This window comes from Prunus dulcis, chromosome 1 (assembly GCF_902201215.1).
Source record: "Prunus dulcis chromosome 1, ALMONDv2, whole genome shotgun sequence".
Classification (NCBI taxonomy): Eukaryota; Viridiplantae; Streptophyta; class Magnoliopsida; order Rosales; family Rosaceae; genus Prunus; species Prunus dulcis.
The window spans coordinates 39,145,599-39,168,237 of record NC_047650.1 but is presented as its reverse complement, the minus strand read 5'-3'; the positions used below and the strand labels follow the sequence as shown (position 1 = coordinate 39,168,237).

At 38.9% G+C, this 22,639-nt stretch overlaps 5 protein-coding genes, 1 long non-coding RNA gene and 1 pseudogene across 6 annotated transcripts; 6 read left to right on the top strand and 1 right to left on the bottom strand.

Annotated features, from left to right (window-relative positions):
- Positions 1 to 1,248: 1,248 nt before the first annotated feature.
- On the top strand, positions 1,249 to 2,815 carry LOC117616829 (VQ motif-containing protein 9). Its single transcript, XM_034346257.1, has one exon. The coding sequence runs from the start codon at positions 1,438 to 1,440 to the stop codon at positions 2,431 to 2,433; it is 996 nt and encodes a 331-aa protein (XP_034202148.1). The 5' UTR covers positions 1,249 to 1,437; the 3' UTR covers positions 2,434 to 2,815.
- Positions 2,816 to 4,161: 1,346 nt separating this feature from the next.
- LOC117615608 lies at positions 4,162 to 4,868 on the top strand. Its single transcript, XR_004584036.1, has 2 exons — positions 4,162 to 4,307; positions 4,438 to 4,868. It is a non-coding gene; the product is annotated as an uncharacterized LOC117615608 (long non-coding RNA).
- A 1,565-nt stretch (positions 4,869 to 6,433) lies between these two features.
- Positions 6,434 to 8,498, bottom strand: LOC117622871 (14-3-3-like protein). Its single transcript, XM_034353669.1, has 4 exons — positions 7,743 to 8,498; positions 7,147 to 7,269; positions 6,939 to 7,055; positions 6,434 to 6,838 (listed from the first exon to the last, which is right to left on the bottom strand). Exons 1-4 carry the CDS (start codon positions 8,229 to 8,231, stop codon positions 6,779 to 6,781), a joined length of 789 nt encoding a protein of 262 aa, XP_034209560.1. The 5' UTR covers positions 8,232 to 8,498; the 3' UTR covers positions 6,434 to 6,778.
- Positions 8,499 to 11,176: 2,678 nt separating this feature from the next.
- Positions 11,177 to 13,388, top strand: LOC117614841 (annotated as a pseudogene).
- A 314-nt stretch (positions 13,389 to 13,702) lies between these two features.
- Positions 13,703 to 14,989, top strand: LOC117614840 (plant cysteine oxidase 1-like). The gene is made up of 5 exons (XM_034343756.1): positions 13,703 to 13,841; positions 13,932 to 14,080; positions 14,210 to 14,357; positions 14,486 to 14,689; positions 14,782 to 14,989. The coding sequence occupies exons 1-5, from the start codon at positions 13,718 to 13,720 to the stop codon at positions 14,907 to 14,909; spliced, it is 753 nt and encodes a 250-aa protein (XP_034199647.1). The 5' UTR covers positions 13,703 to 13,717; the 3' UTR covers positions 14,910 to 14,989.
- A 563-nt stretch (positions 14,990 to 15,552) lies between these two features.
- LOC117614838 (serine/threonine-protein kinase SAPK2-like) lies at positions 15,553 to 18,549 on the top strand. Its single transcript, XM_034343754.1, has 9 exons — positions 15,553 to 16,129; positions 16,276 to 16,350; positions 16,769 to 16,870; positions 17,086 to 17,139; positions 17,247 to 17,339; positions 17,422 to 17,511; positions 17,598 to 17,702; positions 17,821 to 17,919; positions 18,111 to 18,549. The coding sequence occupies exons 1-9, from the start codon at positions 16,010 to 16,012 to the stop codon at positions 18,387 to 18,389; spliced, it is 1,017 nt and encodes a 338-aa protein (XP_034199645.1). The 5' UTR covers positions 15,553 to 16,009; the 3' UTR covers positions 18,390 to 18,549.
- A 1,292-nt stretch (positions 18,550 to 19,841) lies between these two features.
- LOC117614839 (annexin D5-like) lies at positions 19,842 to 21,359 on the top strand. The gene has a single exon (XM_034343755.1). The coding sequence runs from the start codon at positions 20,051 to 20,053 to the stop codon at positions 21,002 to 21,004; it is 954 nt and encodes a 317-aa protein (XP_034199646.1). The 5' UTR covers positions 19,842 to 20,050; the 3' UTR covers positions 21,005 to 21,359.
- Positions 21,360 to 22,639: the final 1,280 nt, after the last annotated feature.

Genomic DNA, 22,639 nt, shown 5'->3' with positions numbered 1-22,639 from the left:
TACAAATTGCATGATTGAAAAAGTGGTAACGGGCAAGAACACCCTTACCAAGTAAAGAGCTTTAGATTTTGTTTGACCACAATAGTTCTTAGCTACTTGCACACGAAGAACATGTTTAAAAATAGTTACTTCAAATCATAAAACAAACCCAACAAGCCTCCATGCATGCAAAAGACCAGGAGTTATACAAATCCTCTATGAATGATCAAATTCCTCAACTTTATAGAAGGCAATGAGGTGTAAAATTCTGCAACCAACAACAACCAATGTCTTTATGTATTTGATTACACGTATTTTAAGGAGGTTTGCTATCTGTTTATCCCCAGACAGAGAAAATGGGAATTTTCAGGCAGATTGATAGGGTGGTGGGCTAAGATTTTGGGACGTGGGCTAGTGAGAACACAGCAGAGGTTGTGCTGCTTTTTCAGCCTTTGTTTTTTCTAGGGAAGTTAAGAAAGGATGAGGATGAGAGACCAAACTTATTAAGGTTAGTGTAACGGCAATTTTGACCAGATGAGAAAGTTCCAATTCCAGAAGAGCCAACATTATTATTTGAGTTGGAAAATACCCAACAGGACTAAATTCATATAAATATCAACATGGAAATAGAGCCATGTAGTTAAATCTTTACCAAACAACCTGCAGGTGTTGTTTGTTGGTTCCCCTAATCAAACCGCTGCGTCCAAAAAAGGGATTATCTTGTACATGTTAATGATAATAATAGCATTTAAACCCTTCCTAATCTGGTTTTAGGTATGAGATTCTGAATTTTTGACCGTGAAATTTGATTCACGAACACCGTAAGAAATAGAGTGACACATTAGAGAAATAAGACATCGAACGACGATCTCGTTCGTAAGAATGAATGCTCTTAACCTACATGCATAACACTTACAGTAACAAGATTTTATTTAGAATGAAAATTTGTTACAGTGAGAGTGAGATATAGGAAAGGTGCGATTCGACAGAGATCAAGTAAAAGATTAGTGAGAGATTAGAAAGAGAGAGGAGAGATGCGTGGCTTGTATTACGGGTCATGTCCCTTCTCTTCTTTTAAGTGAAGAAAAAGAGACCAAAGAGACAAAGACACATCGGTTCTTTTGTGTTCTGGATTTGGGACCCTATCATATCTTTTATTTTTTAAAGTTTCTAAATTTAACCTCCAAAAAAGAAAATAAATTTAATTTCATATTTTAAAATTTTATAAAATATAAATATACATGGTCCAGTCTTGTCCCTACTCGCCGACTACCAGAGGAAGAAGATTATCTCCCATTTCCCCATTTCCCACCACACACAGAAAAAACACTCAGACAACAACTCAAACCCATTCAATCTACCGGGAGATATTTCAGATCTCTCACAGAGAAGAGAGAGTGAGAGAGAGTCTGTCTGTCTGTCTGTCTGTTTGTATGTGATTTTGTGGTGTTGTTTGTTATGGATAAAAGCTGTCCATCTTCAACCTCTGACTCTGCTCTGACTTCTGCTACTACCAGCAGCGGTGGTGGCAGCAGCAGCTCCACCAGAGACAGCTACCTCAAACACCTCAACAAGCTTTCTCACAAGATCTCAAAACCCACAACCTCAAACAACAACACCACCTTCCTTAAAAAACCCAACTTTGAAAATCCAACACCTCCTCCTCCTCCTCCTGTTCCTCTTCCTCCACAACCTCAACAGCAACAACAGCAACAGCAACATCAGCCTCCGGTGTACAACATCAACAAAAATGACTTCCGCGACGTCGTTCAGAAGCTCACCGGCTCCCCCGCCCACCACGACCGCTTCTCCAACCCGCAGCCGCCGTCGGTCCACCCGCCCAAGCCCCAAATTAGCTCCCGGCTCCAGCGCATCCGCCCTCCCCCCCTCGCTCACGTTAGCAACCGCCCCCCTCCCTCGCTAGAATGCGCCGCCCCGCCCACCAACCCCAACGCCATCAACAACTCCATCATTCCACCCATGGGTTCCGCCGCCGCTCACTTCAACTCCATTGGACGGTCCACAACCCCACTCTCGCCTCTCCCTCCTTTCCCAACCGTACACGCGGCGGCCGAGTCCCCCGTCTCCGCCTACATGCGGTACCTCCACAACTCAATCTCAGCCGTCGATGCGAACAAAAACCAGGCTTTCTCGGGATTCTCGCCGCTGGCCCCGCTCGTGTCGCCGCGCTGGACCAATCAGACGCCGCAGCAGAATCAGCAGGCTGCGCCCCCGCAGCAGGGGATGCTTTCCTCGGCGAGTCAGCAACAACCGCCGGCGACGGCGATAGCGTCACAGCCGCAGTTCACTCTGCCTCCGTCACCGCTTCCGTTTGGGTGCTTGAATTCGCCGCGGTCACCGTACCCTTTGATGTCCCCAAATCAATTAGGGTTTCCTCAGCTTCCGCTCTCGCCGACAGTGCCTGTTCCAAGCCCTAGATGGAGAGGTTTCTAAGCGTTTCTTCGGGTAAGTCGAGCTCTAAACGCTGTCGTTTTAGGGTTTAGGGGTTTTTTAAATATATTTATTTTATAAAAAAGACAAGAACTTTGTACATTCTGGGTTGAGGGGCTTATTCAATCACCGGTGGGTGGGCGGAAAATGGTTCACGGCCGGTTTAAATTAGGTTTTCTTTGTTTTGTAAATGGGATATATGAGAATGAGAGACATGTAGGTTTGTTCTTTGTCTGGTATTGGATATTTGGGGGTTAATCGAAGGGTTATATATACAGAATTTGTGTTGCTAAAGGATGCTTTTGTAGTTTTCTTTTTTTGGGTGAATTATCTCAGTTTGTGAACATTTTCTATGAACTGAAATTTCTATATGTGTGTTTGCTAATTGGATGGATGGTATAACATGTCTGGCGAGTGAGCTCTTCCACCTCCACTCATGTGGGCAGAAGGTCGAAATCCCCAGTCACCCCAATGAATATTTGTGTGTAAACTCCCCTCCCCAATCACATTTACTGAAAAAAAAAAAAAAAATGTCTGGGTCAATTTTGCTTGCCAATATTCAATAACCCAAATGGTAAAAAGAGTGGTCTTTGTTTTATGCTCCCAAATTGTAGCAAGACGCCACAAATGAGATTGGTGCCAAGCTTACTACATACATAGTATAGTTGATGTTGATCAAACTCCAAAAATGTTTTTGTATTCCATGTTCAAACAAAATTTGTTGCCTAATTTAGAAAAAAATGCTTTTGCTTTGACCAGTTATGTGGATATTGATAAAAATGTTTTGGCTGGAAGCCTGGGGCCATGAAATGTTGTTTTGAAGCCTACTATGCTGTGGTTCTTTACCAGTGCCCTTGGGTTATCAGATTTTTCTTATTAGGCTCCGTTTTTTTCATCAGACTTACTAAGGCTATGGATTTTTTAGCTTCTACACATACGAAGTGCCTTTAAATAGAAATTGTTATTGCCAATGGCTCTAGTCCAGAGAAAAAGAACCTTGTCTTGCATATTAGTGGTCCTCAAGTTCAAACCCCCATGGCACAGTGTGTGTGTGAAAAATCTTCTTTTTGCATGTAGTTTAAACTATCGCTTGTACTAAAAAAATATAGTTATTTTTATTTTAAGCTCGTAGTAACTGCTAAGCTAATAAGTTAAGTGAACTTAACAGTATGAAGTTGTTGATGAATGGAAAAATTAATAGAATGCAAAAGGTAGATTGGTAGAGAGATTAGTGCAGCAAAAAGTTGTGTTTGGATTCTTGTGGGCTTTGCAGTGCAGAGAGGTGTGGAGAAGGAGATTGTCTTAGGTGCAAATCTAGTGCCACGTCATGTTGATTAGGTAAAACAAGCCATAATTAAAATGTAATCTGTTTGTAGACCCAAATAATTTATATTCAAAAGTTTGTGAACCCACATGAAGTAAGCAAATATGGAGTTTACTAGTAAATGGTGAGTCTTCCAATCAATAATTATGTGCTCCCTCATTACTAGTTTGTTGTAAGGTCTTTGTTTATAGAGAAGGTTAACCATATCCAAGCCACCCAAATTCCTTGTTTTTAGGTTGTGAGGTTATCCTTTGTTTTCGGCCAAGTTGGTCAAAACCCACCAACTTGGTCAAACTCCTTATTTTTCTTGGTGTCACTTGAATCTTGATATTAGACAAATAAAATTATAAGAAAACAGTAATGATATAGATAAAATTCAAATAACCAATCCTTTTTTAGGAGGGGAGGGGAGGGGAGGGGGAGAGAAGAACTTAACCCTTCCTCCCATCACTTTTCCTAGATCATATGCTCAGTTTAGAATGTTCAATGGATTACAGGACTTCAAAAATCTTCTCTCTCCCTTCTTGTCCACTTGCCCTGGAACATCTGTAATGTAAGCCTATGGTTTATTTTATTTGTCCACGGCAACAGATTTTGCAGCAACATTTATTTCATTTCATTTAACGATGGGAACAAGCGTACCTGATGTATTATGTTTGGTTTGTGACATGTTTTGTTTGAAGCTATCAAATTATGACATGATTTAACATCACACTTTTGAGAAAGATGATGATGAGGGTTCGCTTTTAGCTTTGAGAAGGATGATGAGATTCTAGGAATCTTATTCACATTTCTTGGATGTGGGTTAAAACTGGGTTCTGGATGCCCACGAAAGAGGCCATGGCAAGAGATATAAACGCCGTCAGTTTTATTTTTCAGTACAAGTAATATTGGGGAAGGAAAATTTGAACAAAAGACTTCAAATGCGTATGTAAATATTTTTAACTACTTAAGTTATAAGTCCGTGCTACGCCATCATTCTTCTGGTGTATTTATCTGTAGCTTCACAATATGAGCAAATGCCGTAGGTGTTAACTTGTTAATTTGTGATGAGCGACAAGTGATTTTGACTGTAGGGTACAAGACACACATCTACGATGAGTTTAGGTTTGCATGTGATTGTCAACTACCAACGATATATTTTGAAACTAAAATCACACTGATTTTACACGTACACTTTTAATGACGCGTGTGCATATGTTTTGCAGAAAGCCCCACAATATTTTTATATCTATCTATCGGATATTATTTTCTTTTTTGATGGTGAAACTCCACTTCTATACAAGCAAGTTCTCCATTCCATGTCTATATCATGATGAACTTAAGATGGCCGGTTAGGTCACGATTGGACATTAAGTTAGGCATCAATCATGGCCTATGACAAGGTGTAGGCAAACAAATTCTTGGTGATAACCAAGATGGTCTCTCTGATGTTTTTTCTTCTTTAATGCAACTAGGATTTCTGTTTACACTAGATTTATTTAAACATTTGTCAAATCACGTGTGTCGCGAACTTAGAAGTTTTCAATGCCAAAAACTGAAATGAAATTATCCAAAAACATAAGGTTCTCACATTTTTCCCCTCATAATCATTGCGGCTGACATTTATCTAATCCTTTACACTACTTTTCTAGATTTCATTGTAGATGGTAGAGAAAATGAAGAAAAAAAAAAAAAAGAGGGCGGCGGGAAAGGTGCCCAAACAAAAGTAGTTGGAGTGAGTAAAGGAGATTTATTCTTAGAAGACTAGCAATTTGTTTCGGGTGCGCACAAAGCAGGTGCCCAGAGAAATATTCAAATGAGGATGTTCAGAGACAGAAACTGAGTGTAAACATAAAATAGCATGATGCATGTAAAACAGGCCATAAAAAGCACTGCACAGAGAAATTATTAAGCTTTATGCATGGTTTATAAAAGCTCGGGAGCAACTCATATTCTGTTAGAGGTATAGCTCAAAACTGGGAAAGAAACAAGTTGCGTTTGAGAGCATAGCTCCAAAACTTGGTTTAAGCTAGAAATTAGTCCAATAGACATGAGCTGTGTGACACTCGAATCGGCTCGACACGTGTTACCCCGCTGATAATTTTTGATTAGCTCAAGAGTGACGATTTGATTAGCAAAGATAAAAATGCCCCAGTCTTAGCTTGAGATGGTGGAGATACGTACGAATCAATCAAAACTTGATACGATTACGATTGATTAATAAAAATATATCGAAGATCTGGGATGATTAAGTCAAACAAATTATATTACTTGGGACAAATTTAAACTGATCCAAAACTCCATACACAAAACACCATGTCGCCGTTTCCATTTTCCACTTTTCACTACGAGCACGCCGAGTGTTGGCCCCCAGATTTCCGTACCCACTAGGGCATCCAAACCGAAACTCAGTCTTGAGGATAAATGGGCGGTCAAAGAACTTTGCTGTCCCCACCCAAAAAGTGAAGCAAAACAAGGACTTTATGGTATTTCATGACAAATAATAAAACAGAAAAAGGATGGCGTTGAAATATACCAATCAATTCGATGCTACTTAAGAGATTACATTTATTGTATCCAATCAGACAAGCTCATTTTCAAAGGAAATGGAAAATCTTTCACGATCATGAAGTCACATGCAACTTTATAAAAATTGATTAAGACTTGTCTACACGAACAACAAATCACAACCCAAAATGAGGAGAAAATAAAACTATGTCTGATATTAATCAAGCATACTGAGAATTTGAGATCAAACAGATGGGATGTTTGAGCCAAGATGTTTTTTCCCAACACAGACACAAAGCTTCAATATCCAATTCAGAAACACATAATTGAGAAAACAGACTACTTAAAAGGCAAAAAATTAAAGGAGAAAAAAAAAAGATAAATGAAAAATAAAAACCCAGTTTGTCAACCATTCAATTGGGAAGACAAGAATGCCTAGAATAGGAATAGAACTTGAATTAGCCAGGGTTACCTTCTCCTATTAAAAACATATAGAGGAGAAGTTCAACCCTAAATTGCAGCCATGGAAGGTGCTCACTGCTTTGGTTCCTCAGGCTTGGGTGCTGCTTCTTTAATCTCATCCGCCCCATCATCCTGAAGACAAATCAATGCACAATTCAAAATCAGTATTCAATAAATTGCACAAGAAAAAGCAGAGAGAAGGGGAAATCCATATGATTCATATGAATAATACCTGCATGTCAGAGGTCCACAGAGTGAGGTTGTCACGGAGAAGTTGCATTATCAAAGTGCTGTCCTTGTATGACTCCTCGCCGAGAGTGTCCAACTCTGCGATTGCCTCATCAAAAGCCTGGTGGAAGTTGCAGAATCAAAACCAAAGTTAGAAAATGCTACAAATGTAAAATCTTTCATATTCAGTTTCATGATTAAGAGTCAATCACCTGTTTGGCGAGATTGCAAGCGCGATCAGGGGAGTTCAGAATCTCATAGTAGAACACAGAGAAGTTGAGAGCCAATCCCAGACGGATTGGATGCGTTGGTGCCAGTTCTGCATTGGCAATGTCCTGAAAACACACAAAACACAAAGCATCCAATTTACACTCGAATCAAAGAATAAATTGATCCATAAACAAAAGCTTCCCATCCATAATTCTACCAACAATTCGATCTACACTAAAAAAATTGATCTAAAATCTGCACACAGTTCGATCTATTTGTACAATCTGAACTAACCATTTTGTTTACCAGTTGGATCCTACACATTGCATCCCACAAAATGATCAAATTAGGGATGTTACACACAATTTTCTGCACACAATTTGGTCTATACCGAAAATTTGACGAAAATCTCCCACAATTCAATCTATTTATTCCATCTGAGCTGACCATCAGTCTAGCAATAGATTGAGATGGTAATCAGTGAAGATGGCACACAAGACAGTCAACTTAAATAGCACACCAGATGAAACAAGCAAGTTTATATGCAAATGAAACACTAACTCAATGAAATTGGGAAAAGCTAGCTAATGTGAAATACCTGAGCAGCTTTGTAGGCTGAGAGAGTGCTCTCAGCAGCCTCCTTGCGCTCGGTGCCGGTCTTGAACTCAGCAAGATAGCGATGGTAGTCGCCCTTCATCTTGAGGTAGAAGACCTTGGAGTCGCCGGCGAAGGCGGAAGGGATGAGCCGCGAGTCGAGCAGCTTGAGAATGCCATCGCAGATGTTGGAGAGCTCGGTCTCGATCTTGGATCGGTAGTCGCGGATCATAGCGACGTGGTCGTCGTTGCCGCGGCTCTCCTCCTTCTGCTCAATGGAGGAGATGATGCGCCAGGAGGCCCGGCGAGCGCCGATCACGTTCTTGTAGGCGACGGAGAGGAGGTTGCGCTCCTCCACGGTCAGCTCCTCCTTCTCGGCGGAGGCCGAGACTTTCTCGACGAACTCCACCATCTCCTCGTAGCGCTCAGCTTGCTCCGCGAGCTTCGCCATGTACACGTTCTCTTCACGGGGCGAGGGTGTGGTTGCCGCCATTGTTGGTGAGCTTGTGAGATTGGGTTCACACAGAGAGAGAGGGAGAGGGAAGGAGGGGAAGAAGAGTTGGGATTGGATCTTGAGATCTGGCGAAGAGAGGTTTGAGGGGAAATGGGGTGTTATTTTTGGGGGTAGTGGAGCGATAATTGCGTTGGGAGAAGGAGAGATCTGGGCCGTTGGATCAACTCTGCATGTTTGGCAATTGGCTGGTGCAGAAGAACAAGCAGCTGGCAAACACGGGACTTTTAAATTTTATTTTTTTTCTTTTCACAAATAATAACACGGGGTTTTGATTTTGAACTGGAAAAAGGTGCGCCTTTTTATTTGAATGTGCAGTTGGCAGGCGCTGGCTTTTGGATTTCAAACGTCTGAAACAGTGTTGTCTTGGATTCTCCAATAAGGGAAGATTTTGGTAGGGCCATTGGGCTTTGATACAAAGTATGTCCAATGGCAGTCTGGGCAATTTAACAGGCCTGTCCACATTTTGCCCTTTTCTTCTCCACACAAGATGGACTCCCGGCCTCTTTTGGTGGTTTGGCTTTACTAAACTGGAGTTGAGTTCAAGTAACTTCTTTTCAGTTTAAGTCAGTTAGAAAAGTTGACATAGATCTAAATTCTTATTGAGAAGTTAAGTTTAATCCTCGGATTTTCAAGTTCTTTGACTTTTGTGCCACATAGAATTACATTCTTTTTTAAATATTTTTTTGATGTAATATTTTTATTATTTTATTTTTAAAATAATTTTTTGTTCCAATGTTGCCTCTTTATGACTTGAATTAGGTAATAATCATTTATGTCACATTGCCTATTACCTATTGCATAGGTATATATATGATTTTTCATATTTTCAACAATGTGTAATAGTATTTTATGTACCTTTTTTTTTTATAGGTAACATACAATTTTATTTTGTTTATTTTTGTATCTAACTTATAGGTAGTCTTCTAATTTATGTTCCTAACTTATAAGTAACATGATTTATCACTAAGTATTTTTCGTTGCTAATAATAACCTTATTTACCTGTATGTCAGGTACATAATTTAATGTGAGTGCTTGTCCGATCGATTGGTATAATATGTGGGTCTTTACTTTTTATTGATTAAATTGTATTTTATCCATATATTAGGAATATTATCAAGAAAAAAATTCAAATTTTAAATTCTAGAATTCAATTACAAGAAAATAATGCATTAAATTTAGATTTTCAATGTATTTTCCTAATTTACCTTAAAGGGTAAAATCGACACACACAAAAAAGAGTAATAAATGTCAAAGGACCTACATCTAAAACCAAAAACGCGAAGACTAAACCCAATAACGACTAATCGTTTTGAACCTAGATCTAAGAAGCCCTAACATTTGTATAAGTTTACTAAATAAAGACAAGAATATTAGTACAATTTTATTGAAATAGTCCAAGTTAGGCCACCAAACGTGGTGCAAAAGAATAATGTAGCTGAGTGACACTAATCGACCACTTGATGGCTACAAGATGTAAGCATCCTAGAGTGAAAGAAAAAAAAGAAAAAAAAAAAAGAAAAGCATTACATAACTACTCATCATCAACTAGGCTAATTTGAGAACATCATTGTTATCAAAGAATTCTCCTCCCAATCTGGGACATGTACATGTTCCGTTATTTGGCTTAATCATGACTTGGCATCATACAAGGTTGGAAATAATTGAAGAAAGTGGGTTTTACACCAACCATGAAATTACTTAGCACTCTTAAAAACTAATTTAGAGAGAACTGTATATTTTGATTGATTTTGAAGTCAACTTCAGTCTTCTTAAGAGATTATGATTTGTTTTGTGGGCGGACTTGAGCCGATGCATTTAAACTCAAACTCAAACCTAACCCGAAATAATGTTTATATCCTAAACTTTTAACCAATTTGTTCGGACTTTCTTAATCAACTTCATAAACAATTTATTGATATGTGACGAACTCTATATTGGAAATTTGAATTAGTTATACTCACAAATGCTCATATAAATTAGTAAATTAAACAAGAGTCCCAAAACAGCACAATCATACACCATAGTTAATACATCAAAAGCATAGGAAAATAGTTTAAAATATTTGGCACGTGACACGTTGTCGTTGTCCTCAAGCCGTAGACGCCTACCTACATGCAGGTTATAACGGTCATCTACAACTTCAAGATACAATTCTTGAAACTCATTGATCCGTTAAGCACGATCACGACAAACATGGTACCAAGTGTTTATTAAGTTGCCCATTAGACATATGAGAGAGAGAAGGGACAATACAGAAACATAGAGTGAAAGACATGAGAAGAGGGAATACAACATACTGTTCTTTGTAAGGAGTTCCTATTTCATAGAACTCTATATGCCTCTTTAGTGATGAACATGACTTTTACTTGACCTTTTAGTAAAACCTAATTATAATAAATAAAGTTTTGGGATCTTAGCAAATAAAGTGTGATTTATTATAAATAACATAAATATCCAACACCTTTCTTAATCAACTTTATAAACAATTGATCGATACATGACAAAATGACATATGAACCCGAGACATCCACTCACTTGGACAGAAGAATGAAGGTAGATTTTTTTTTTTTGGTACGTTGGAAACTAAAAGATTGCGACAATGGCACCAACCGCCGGGTCCATGGGAAATGTACCTATAATTAGTACTGTATAAATCTCAAAAGGAACGCAAAGTAGAACCTGAAATGTGAAAGGGAAAACAAACTGCTGATGCGATAGGTTGCCGACTTAAGCAGCCAAGCCAAGGTTGGTTTTGACTTGTAGCTCCATTTAGTCAATCAGTGAGCCTTCAACACCTTCTGCACACTGCATGACAGGACAAAACTTCACTTCCAATCTTCACCGAAAACTCCAAATCCTTCTTCTTTTTTTTAACTTTCACCCAACTGCATGCCGTCAAACACTGTTTCAGTGTGTGGCCTCTGTCTTTCCAAGGCTTTTTTATGACAATTCTCTCTCTCCAACCCTGTTTTTCACTTGTCCTCCTAAACCCTCCAAAAGGATTCATTTACAAGATAACAAGAGAGTGCATTTTGGGGTTCATTGTGTGTAGTGTTATGGAGAGGTATGAGATTGTGAAGGATATTGGGACTGGGAATTTTGGGGTGGCCAGGCTGGTCAGAGACAAGTTCACAAAAGAACTCTTTGCTGTCAAGTTCATTGAAAGAGGCCAGAAGGTCTCTGTTTTTCATTTTTTGTCAAATCGAATTCTCTGCTCTTTTTTTCTTGGTTTTGGGTTTTGATCCATTTCTTTGGTGATGCAGATAGCTGAACATGTGAGTAGGGAAATCATGAACCACAGATCATTGGAGCATCCCAATATTGTTCGATTCAAAGAGGTCAGTTAAATCATGTGTTTTAGTGCTATATATAGCATTAGCTGCTTCTTCCTTTCTTTTCTACTTCTGCTCTGCCTCATGTTCGCATATTTTGTCCTGGTCCCTTGACAGATACCGATGGCATGTTCTCTATATATTTTGCATAAGCATTGCATAAGTATTGGGGTGTCATTTTCTTGCAGGTCCTGCTGACACCAACTCATCTAGCCATCGTAATGGAGTATGCGGAGGGGGGAGAACTCTTTGAGAGAATACACAGTGCTGGTAGATTTAGTGAGGATGAGGTAAATAAATTTCTGAGGGGGAGAGACTTTCATATGGAAAAAATTTGTAGTTTAGAATATGGCATCTCTGAATGTCCCCTGAAAATGGCATACATATACATTTTTGTCTTATTTTTTTCTCAATTTTATTGTTCTTTTGCATCAGGCAAGGTATTTCTTCCAGCAATTGATATCAGGAGTTAGTTACTGTCATTCAATGGTATGTAAATCGGACCGTCTTCTGTTAATGTGTTAAGCTGTTATTTCTTTCTCTCATTATCTTTTGTAGTGTTGGTTGTAGTAAGGAAATAATTCATTTGTGGCACTGGCAGCACATCTGTCATAGGGACCTTAAGCTTGAAAATACACTCTTAGATGGCAGCACAGCACCCCGTGTGAAAATATGCGATTTCGGACACTCAAAGGTACTCCACAAATCCTAGAGTACAGATCCACGTTAGGGATTCAGGTTAACCGGACTTCGAGTAATTAATTCTTTCACTATGTTTTGTAGTCACTACTGCATTCTCAGCCAAAATCTGCTGTAGGAACACCAGCTTATATTGCACCTGAGGTCCTATCTAAAAGCAATTATGATGGAAAGGTAAGTCCAATTCTTGTGCATTTTCATTGACTATGTAGCTTGCTATTGCGTTAAGCATCTTTCGAATCTAATCTTAGACATTACAGATTTCAGATGTTTGGTCTTGCGGAGTCACCTTATATGTGATGATTGTTGGATCATACCCCTTTGAAGATCCTGAAGAACCTATAAACTTTAAAAAAACAATTGAGGTTAGTGACATTACAACCTTTTTGACTAATAAAATGGAACAGAAATTAGATCAGATTTGCTAGTTCTTTTTTGAGTTGTAGCTAACATGCTATATGTGTCTTATGGCAGCGGATCCTTAGTGTACACTACTCAATTCCTGATTTTATCCGAGTTTCCAAGGAATGCAGACATCTCTTGTCTCTTATATTCGTAGCAAACCCCGAAAAGGTAATTAGAGTTAATCACAGGCTTTACTTAAGCAGTGAACTTTGGTATACTGCTAACTAAAACGAGGAGTTTCCTTGAGTTTTGTTTCTCCTTCTCATTCTTACAAATATCTGGTTTTGGCTACTGAGGTTAGCTTTCTCATTGCGGTCTCTACTTACATATCCTTGCAGAGAATAACAATCCCAGAAATTGAAAGCCACCCTTGGTTCGTAAAGAACTTACCTATCGAACTTATGGAAGGAGTCGGAAGCTGGCAGTGCAAAGATGCAAATAATCCATCCCAAAGCGTTGAAGAAGTTCTATCAATAATAGAACAGGCACGAAACCCTTCAGAAGAGGCCCCAAATGCTGCCGGTAGGCCTCTCATGGGAAGCAAAAGCATGGATCTTTGATGATTTGGATATTGCTAATGTTGAAGATATTGAAACAAGTGGTCATTTTGTATTTCCAAATCTGAGTAATTAAATTGTATGTACAAATCAGTTTACATTCTGGCATATTACAAGCCCCATCTACAATATTCATTTTCAACAAGTCTTTATCAGGAGGTTTTATCACCGCATCCTATTTGACCAAAAACCAGAGGAGAGAAATTACCCTAAATCCAGCCCATATTTATTTTCTATACGTATGGCAAATGTTGTGTCCACAGATTGTTTAATTCACAACTTCTAGTGACTTTATGGATATGAAATATAACCCAAGATAGAAAATTGCAGCAAGCCCATTGAAAACAAATGAAAATGTCTAAAAATATGCCCCCAGCCCCTGGTTTAGTTGACCAAAGTTTGTGCTAAAAGTCCTCTCTCTTCACCCCTTTATTTATCACAAAGGTGCAAAAAAATCTATCATCAAGAGCAATGGAAACCAACTGTAGAATGCAGAAAAGCAAAATCCAAACGCTGTATGAAGCCTGCAATCTTTTATTTTCCCAGAAAATGCTCCCAACTTCCCAACAAGTTCAATGGCTGAAAAATTTCCTGGGTATGATTTACTTGGTTATTTTGTTCATGCTTGCACTTATGTTTATATTGGACTGAAACATTTATAGGCTCAAATTTTTATCACACGCAGGCACGTTTAAAGCAATAGATGTTGGAATTGATGAATTTGGTTTATGTGGATCGCCATCTACTAGCCCAAGGAGAGATAAGGGACTGATCTGTGGGCAAAGCATCTCCCAAATCACTTACATTCACATTCATGAATGTCACCATTTCTCTGTAAGTAGAGTTGCCCTAGCCCGCGCATTTATCAGACAGTTAGATATATTATGTTGTCAAATCATCAATCAAAATTGCATTTATTTGACAGTCCGGTAACATAACATATTGATCAAATGCTATGAGCAGATCGGCGTGTTTTGTTTCCCTGCTGGAGCGACACTTCCCCTTCATGATCACCCTGGAATGACAGTCTTTAGCAAACTCCTTTATGGTTCATGTTATGTTAAAGCTTACGATTGGATCAACGGAGGAACTACTTCAGGCTTCAGATCATGTAAGAACCAATCATAATTAACATCATAAAGAAAAAATTAAGCTGCAAGATTCAGTTATTTTGCTAAACCTACTACATAAATTTTGGCAAAGACAACCTTTGATTTTGTGTTCTGTCTGTGGGTGCAGTTGGATTGGCAGGCAAGGTTTTAGATGGCATTATGAGGGCACCATGTGAGACTAGTGTACTATTTCCGACAAGTGGAGGGAACATTCATTCTTTTAATGCAGTAACTCCTTGTGCTATCTTGGATGTATTGGCTCCACCTTACTCTGAGGAGCTTGGCAGGCCTTCTACTTATTTCTTGGAATTTCCTATTTCTTCTCTTCCTGGTAATTAAAACAAATTATATATCAATCCAATTTTAATTATAATTCTAAATTGCATATGGCTGATTTGGTCATCTGTCCAATTTATGGAGCAGGATATGCAATGCTTGAGGAAGAAGAGCTGCAAGATGATCTGGTGGTTGCTGGAGCACCGTATCTTGGGCCTCCTATTGATGATGCTGGCATTGGCTGTTGTTGCCTTCTTGACTTTGCCAGTGTATAGTTTTACTGCATGATTGATAGGATTGCCATACAATGCTTAAAACTTAATGAAATACAGATAGGCTGAGCTTAAGCCAATCAGAGCATTTGGATCGCCAAAGAAAGGGGGCAACTGTTTTAATATAAATATTGCTGCAACTTCCTAAAGTGGCAAATCCAAATGGTAAAGAGTAGTTACCTTTCAACTATAATCTTGTGTTCGAACTACCCGTCTCTCGTACCACTTATAAAAAAAAAGTTTATAAAATAAAATAAAAAAATCAAATCGAAAAATCGATAGATCGTCTAAATAATAGACACCCATCGATTAAAAACAATTGTTAAAAACCACTTAAAAAAAATAGACACCCATCATAGCGAATTCAAAATAGCAGTTTGTGTCACATAACTTGCAAATACTTTATCTTGTTTTCACCCAAAGAGAGAGAAAAAAAAAAAACTTTCTCTTGTTTCTTTTTGCATGAAATATATAAAATTTGTGCAAAATTTAATAAACCCATTTTTGGAAAAAGTAAGCAGCCGCATGCTTACGCTGCGCCTTACAGTGGGCGTGGCCGCAGTGGCCCAGAAACGTGGGCTTGACTTGACTGTTGGAGTAATAGAAAGCGCATAAAACATGGTTTTTGCAAAATACGGATCACTGTGACTGTCATTTGGCCTTCTCCCGTTATCTGTAAAATCTCTCTCCTTTCCTCTTTTGGGTCATGAAATCTTCATCTCTGAAACAAATTAATACGAAAAATTTCTGAACTTTCACACCGCTTGACATAATTTACTTCCAATCTTCACGGGAAAAAAAAAAAAAAAAAACCCAAATTCCATTTTTTACTTTCACTGCATGCCGTCAAAGACTATTTGAGTTTGTGGCCTCTCACCCTCAGCTGCCTTTGTGAAGACTTTTTAATGATATCTTTCACACCAACCCTTTTTTCCACTTGTCCTCCTAAAGGGCTATCTTTGTTTGGTGCAAAGCCCTCTGCAACCCTTTTCACTGGGAACTTGGATGTGCATGTTGCTGCTGCTGTTTCATGATCTGGTTGTCAGCTCTGTTTGAATTTGTGTTCATTGCTGTTGTGAGCTTTGGAAATTAATTGGTCTAGTATGGAGAGGTATGAGATTATGAAAGATATTGGGTTTGGGAATTTTGGGGTAGCCAGGCTGGTCAGAGATAAGTTGACCAGAGAGCTCTTTGCTGTTAAGTTCATTGAGAGAGGCCACAAGGTTTGGTTCATCTCCTAAACCTCTTTTATCTTCCTTTTATTTTTGTGAATTCTCTCTTTGTAATTTTATTTTATTTTATTTTATTTTTTGGTTCTTTAAATTTTATCTGGGTATTGGGTTGTTTTCCCATTTCTTTGGTGATACAGATAGATGAACATGTGCAAAGGGAAATCATGAACCACAGATCATTGAAGCATCCCAATATTGTTCGATTCAAAGAGGTCAGTGATTATGAATTATGTGGACTTGATATCCATAAATGAATTTTGCAGTTTTCAGTTTTCAATTTGAGAATGAATTTTCCATAAACATATAGCATGTCTTTATACATAAGCTGATTGTTCTTATCTTTTGTCGTGGCCCCTTGAGAGATACTGATAACATGTTCTCAATCAACTTTGCATAAGCATTGCCTAAGTATCTGTTGAGGTTGGGTTGAAGACAGAACAGCTAAAATCATGCCTTTAGTGTGCTTAAATTGGTAGGACTTATTAAAAGTGTTGTTAAAGTATCTTTGTTAAAAACATGGACTTTACTTGCTGTCAGTCTTTGTTAATGTGAAGTGAAAATAGTCTTTACAAAGGCCTATTTCCGATAAACAGGTTTTCGTTTAAGAGTATTGGGGTCTCTTTCTTGCAGGTCCTTTTGACACCAACTCATCTAGCCATAGTAATGGAGTATGCGGCAGGGGGAGAACTCTTTGGGAGAATATGCAATGCTGGCAGATTTAGTGAGGATGAGGTAAAGTAACTTTGGAGGGGTAGAGAATTTTATGGTATCATTTGTAATTTAGAAATGTCCCGTGAAAATGGAATCCATATAGATTTTCTTTTTCTTTTCCCTGCGGCTCCAAATTTTCTTTTACTTTCAATTGTTAAAGAGGTGCATCTTTTTTAGTTCTTTTCCTAAACTCTTTTTTTTTTTTTGGTTGCAAATTTGTTGTTCTTTTGCATCAGGCAAGGTTTTTCTTCCAGCAGTTGATATCAGGAGTTAGTTATTGTCATTCAATGGTATGAAATTTGGCACTCTTCTATTAATGTGTTGTATACTGCTATATCTTTCTGTCGGGATCTTTGGTAGCGTCGGTTGTAGTGAGGAAATAATTCATTTGTGGCAGCAAATCTGTCATAGAGACCTTAAGCTTGAAAACACACTCTTAGATGGCAGCACAGCACCCCGTGTAAAAATATGTGATTTCGGATACTCAAAGGTAATCCACAAACCTACGGATCCACATTAAGGATTTGGGTTAACGAGACTTTGAGTAATTAATTCCTTCACTTTGTTTGTAGTCAGTATTGCATTCTCAGCCAAAATCTACTGTAGGAACACCAGCTTATATAGCACCTGAGGTCCTATCTAAAAGCAAATATGATGGACAGGTAAGTCCAAATCTTTTGACTTTTCATTGACACTGTTTTTTGTTATTGCTTTAAGCATCTTTTGTATCTTACTTTAGAGGTTATAGATTGCAGACGTTTGGTCTTGTGGAGTGACCTTATATGTGATGATAGTTGGAGCATATCCCTTTGAAGATCCTCAAGACCCTCGAAACTTTAGAAAAACAATTGGGGTTAGTGGCACAACAAACTTTTCATCAATAAAATGGAACAGAAATGAAACAGTGCATATATAAAAACTTTCTGATTCTTTTTTGAGTTATAGTTAACATGCTATATGTCTTATGGCAGCGGATACTTAGCGTACAGTACTCAATTCCAGATAATGTCCGAGTTTCCATCGAATGTAGACATCTCTTATCTCATATATTTGTAGCAGACCCCAAAAAGGTAATGTATTTTTTATTTTGGTGCTGAAACTACTAGATATCTAGACTTCACCACCACAGGTTTAACTTAATCAATCAATCAATACCACCACATTATTGCAAATATCTGGTTTTTGGATGCACATTTCACGTTGAGATTTATAGGTTCAGTTTAGCTTTCTCATTGTGGTCTCTGCTTATATCTGTTTGCAGAGAATAACAATCCCAGAAATTAAAAGCCACCCTTGGTTTCTAAAGAACTTACCTATGGAAATGATGGAAGGAGGAAGCTGGCAGACCCATGATGTTAATAATCCATCCCAAAGCATTGAAGAAGTCCAGTCCATAATACAAGAGGCAAGAAAACCAGTCGGGGTACCAAATGCAGCTCGTAAGCCTCTCATCGGAAGCAGCAGCATGGAACTTGATGATTTGGATGCTGAAGATATTGGAACAAGTGGTGATTTTGTATTGCCAAATATGAGTAATTAAAGTGTGAATACAAATTCTACTTGTGAAGTTATGAGTATTGGATTCTTGTGAGGCTCCTTCTTTTGAATTGGTCTGATACGTGGCCCTGAATAAATGTATCATTTTGTATTGTCTTTAACTCTAAGGTTTTCCCCAAATAAAGCATAATATTATTTCTTTCGGTTCAAATCTTAAAGACAATCAGAAAATGATGGTGTGGGGATTGTTTAAAACGGTCGTATCTTCTACTCTGTTGTGTTAATAACTACAATGTCAGATCAAATCTGAACCCCTGATCCGTGCACATTGTTGTTGGTGGAACCCAACTCAACCATTTTAAACCTAATAATGGAAAATTATTGTGTATCGGTTATGAATTCAGTCAAATTATAACACGGATTGGATTTAAAACTACGCGGTGCTCCTCCTCTATACCAAAAGACCTGTAATATAAAGAGGAGAAGGATAGCATTAGGCCACCCTGAGAAAGCTTTCAATCAGCCAAATTTTGTGCTCCTCCTTCCCTATACCCCAAAAAAAAAAAAAAAAAAACTCTCTAAACACTCTGCTTAAGAACAATCACCATCCCCTTCAGCCTTCGGTACGTGCACAAAAGTTCAATTCGGTAGCTGAAGAGATTGTGATGGGTGCTGTTCAATTCGGTAGCTGAAGAGATTGTGATTCGTGCTAGCACCCATCGAAGCTCGTAAGGACAAGTAATCTTCCATTTTCGTATCATTTCATTAGGTATATTCTACACTCTAATGCATGGTTTTTATTTACATATATCCTTAAAAGGGGATTCGAACTTTGAACTTCGATTTAGGGATAAATACATTCGCAACCACTAATGGCCATAGCTTTTAGGAAGGGATATTCGGGTGATCAAAAGGTGTCAATGGACCTTCATTCGTTGATGAAATATAAGCTTTCTTCTCCTTTTGAAAACCAAAAGGCTGGTCAAAAGAAAATTCCTCCGGGTTTTTAGTTTTAATATTAGCCCAAACCGTACCATTATCAACAGGGTGAAGCTAACAACACATTTTAATCCAATTAGTTGGTGTGGCCTGCCCTATAGGCTATAGGACCCCCAAAAAAAACTTCCATCCGCAACACAGGGTAAACTTCAGGTAAACTTAACTTCAGCAACACGAATCCAGATGAATGTCCTTTTTTGTTTTGATTTTATTGTTTTTATGTGTATATCTCTTTTTTCACGTAATCAACTTCTAACGTGTGAGTGAATTTGAGAAAGGAAAACTTCTTGCTTCTTGTTTTTTTTTTTTTTGGGTCAAGGGTACTTTCAAGGGAAAACTTATGCCACACGAATCGTTTTGGATGCAAAATTCAAATGCCATCACAATGTCGGGGACCCTCAACGGCCGGTAACAATAAATATAATAAAGTCGATTGTCTTGACTTGCCATTGTTTTCTAATTTCAGTCTTATCCTCCAACTCCTTCAATTTACCAATTATTTAAAAACGCCCCTTTATTTCATTTTAAAAAAAAAAAAAAAAAACGCCCCTTTATTTGGTGGTGTAGGTATTCAATTTTCGTGTCGATCTTGAATTTCACAACTGCCTCTCTCTCTAGCCATTCAATTCAAAAACTTCCAAAGCTCTGCACTTCCTTCTTCTTGGTTTCATCTGAGTCCCCATCAATTTTAGTTGCAGAACAACAATGGCCTCTGTGATCATTCCACCAGTGCTTTCTTCTCCCAGGGACGATGCAATCCAACTCCACCGCGCCTTCAAAGGGTTTGGCTGCGACACGACCACCGTCATCAACATCCTCGCCCACAGAGACGCAACGCAGCGAGCCTACCTCAAGCAAGAGTACAAAACCATGTACCATGAGGAGCTCAGCAAGCGCCTCTCCTCAGAGCTCAGCGGAAACACCAAGAAATCGGTCTTGCTCTGGATGCACGACCCAGCAACGAGAGACGCCACCATAATCAGGCAGGCTCTGGGCGGAGAAGCTGTTGTTGATCTCAAAGCAGCCACCGAAGTCATCTGCTCAAGAACCCCATCTCAGATCCTGCAATTCAAGAACATCTACTTTGCAACTTTTGGGGTTTATCTGGAGCACGATATCGAGTTTCAGGCTTCTGGGGATCACAAAAATTTGCTGCTTGCTTATGTTGGGACGCCGAGGTATGAGGGTCTAGAAGTTGACAGAGCGACGGTGGAGTACGACGCCAAGGCTCTGTTCAAGGCAGGGGAGAAGAGGTTGGGGACGGATGAGAAGACCTTCGTACAGATTTTCAGTGGGAGGAGCAGCGCCCATTTGGCTGCTGTGAGTGCTGCTTACCATAGCATGTATGGGAGTTCACTGGAGAAGGCTGTGAAGAAGGAGACTTCTGGGTATTTTGAGCATGCTCTTTTGACCATTTTGCGCTGCGCTGAGCATCCTGGGATGTATTTTGCCAAGGTTCTGCACAAGGCTATGAAGGGTTTGGGCACAGATGACAGTACTCTTTTGAGGGTGATTGTTTCAAGGGCTGAGATTGATTTGCAGTTCATAAAGGCAGAGTACAGGAAGAAGTATGGCAAGACTTTGAATGATGCTGTTCATTCAGAGACATCTGGAAATTACAGGGCCTTTCTTCTGGCTCTTTTAGGCCCCAATCATTAGGCCGAATATGAATAGTTGCTGGGCATGTAAGGGGCTTTTCTGGGTAAGATTGTAGGTTTTAAATTCTGTGTTTTTTTAGCTATGACTCTTTTTTAGTCATTTTCAGAACCTTGAAATTGGGGAAGGTAGATGTGTGGAGCATGATCAGAAACTTTGGCATGAGCAGCAAGTTGTTGTTCCTTTGTTTGAAATGCTTACTGTTTCATGCCTGAAAGATTGTGTAGAGAGCTCCATAAATTTCCCAACGTTGCTTTGCATTTGTAGGTTTGAAGTTGTGCAATGATATGTACAAAAAGATTGTGAACCAAAATTGACACCGACCACCCATGGTAGTGGGGGTCAATTTTATTTCTTACCCAACAAGTTCTAAACAAGAAGAAGAGGATGAGATTTAGGGATTTCAAGAGAAGAAAGAAGAGAGAAAAACAAGAAGCAAGCGAGCTCTGTAAACCAGTATTTCTTATTAGATTGATTGATCAGAAACACAGCTTTTTGGTCCAGCTTTTGTACAGTGCACACTTCCTAATATTATGCTAACAAACTTAACAGAAAGCACGTGAGCTGCACATGAGACTTAACAATTTCTTAACTAAAACACATGGTTAACATTTTCCCTACCCAGCTGAACTCCTCAGTCTAAGATGAAGACAGTGTTGTAAGAAAATGGGACTGTGTAACCCCTTTGTAAAAACATCTGCTATTTGTTCTTCAGTAGGTATGTACTGCACAATAAGATCCTTTCTTTGTACCTTCTCTCTCACAAAGTGGAAGTCTATATCCAAATGCTTAATTCGAGAATGGTATACGGGGTTTGAGCTTAAAGCCAATGCTGATAAGTTGTCACAGTACATAGTAGGAGCATTTGGCAAAAACATCTTTAGATCCAAGAGAACCTGTCGAATCCATGACAAGTCAGCAGCTGTGTTTGCTAGGGCCCTGTATTCTGCCTCTGTTGAACTCCTAGACACAGAACCTTGCTTCTTGGACTGCCAGGAGATAGGATTACAACCCAAGAATACTACACAACCGGTTGTAGACCTTCTAGTATTGATATCCCCTGCCCAGTCTGCATCACTGTATGCACTAAGCTGCCAAGGACCCTTTGTAAAACTGATTCCATACTCTAATGTACCCTGAACATATCGAAGAATACGCTTCACCAAAAAATAGTGAACCTCAGTTGGATTATTCATATATTGACACACATGATTCACAGCATAAGCCAGATCAGGTCGTGTAAATGTTAGGTACTGTAGAGCACCTACGAGACTGCGAAACATAGTAGGATCAGCCAAGGGCTCACCGTCAGTCTGTAACACTTGAGTGTGTGGCTTACAAGGTGTTGCACAGGCTCTACATGAACTCATGCCTGCTTTATGTAGTAGATCCTTGGCATACTTAGTTTGACTCACGAATATGTCACCAGAGGAATTATAGGAAATCTGCAGACCTAAAAAATAAGTGAGTTGCCCCATATCTTTCATTTCAAACACCTCACTTAAGTTTGTAACCACTCTTTGAATCAACTGATCACTCGAACCTGTTATAATGATATCATCAACATATAAGAGTAGAATGATAATATCATTCCCAGTATGCTGCACAAACAGACTTGGATCTGAATGTGAAGATTTA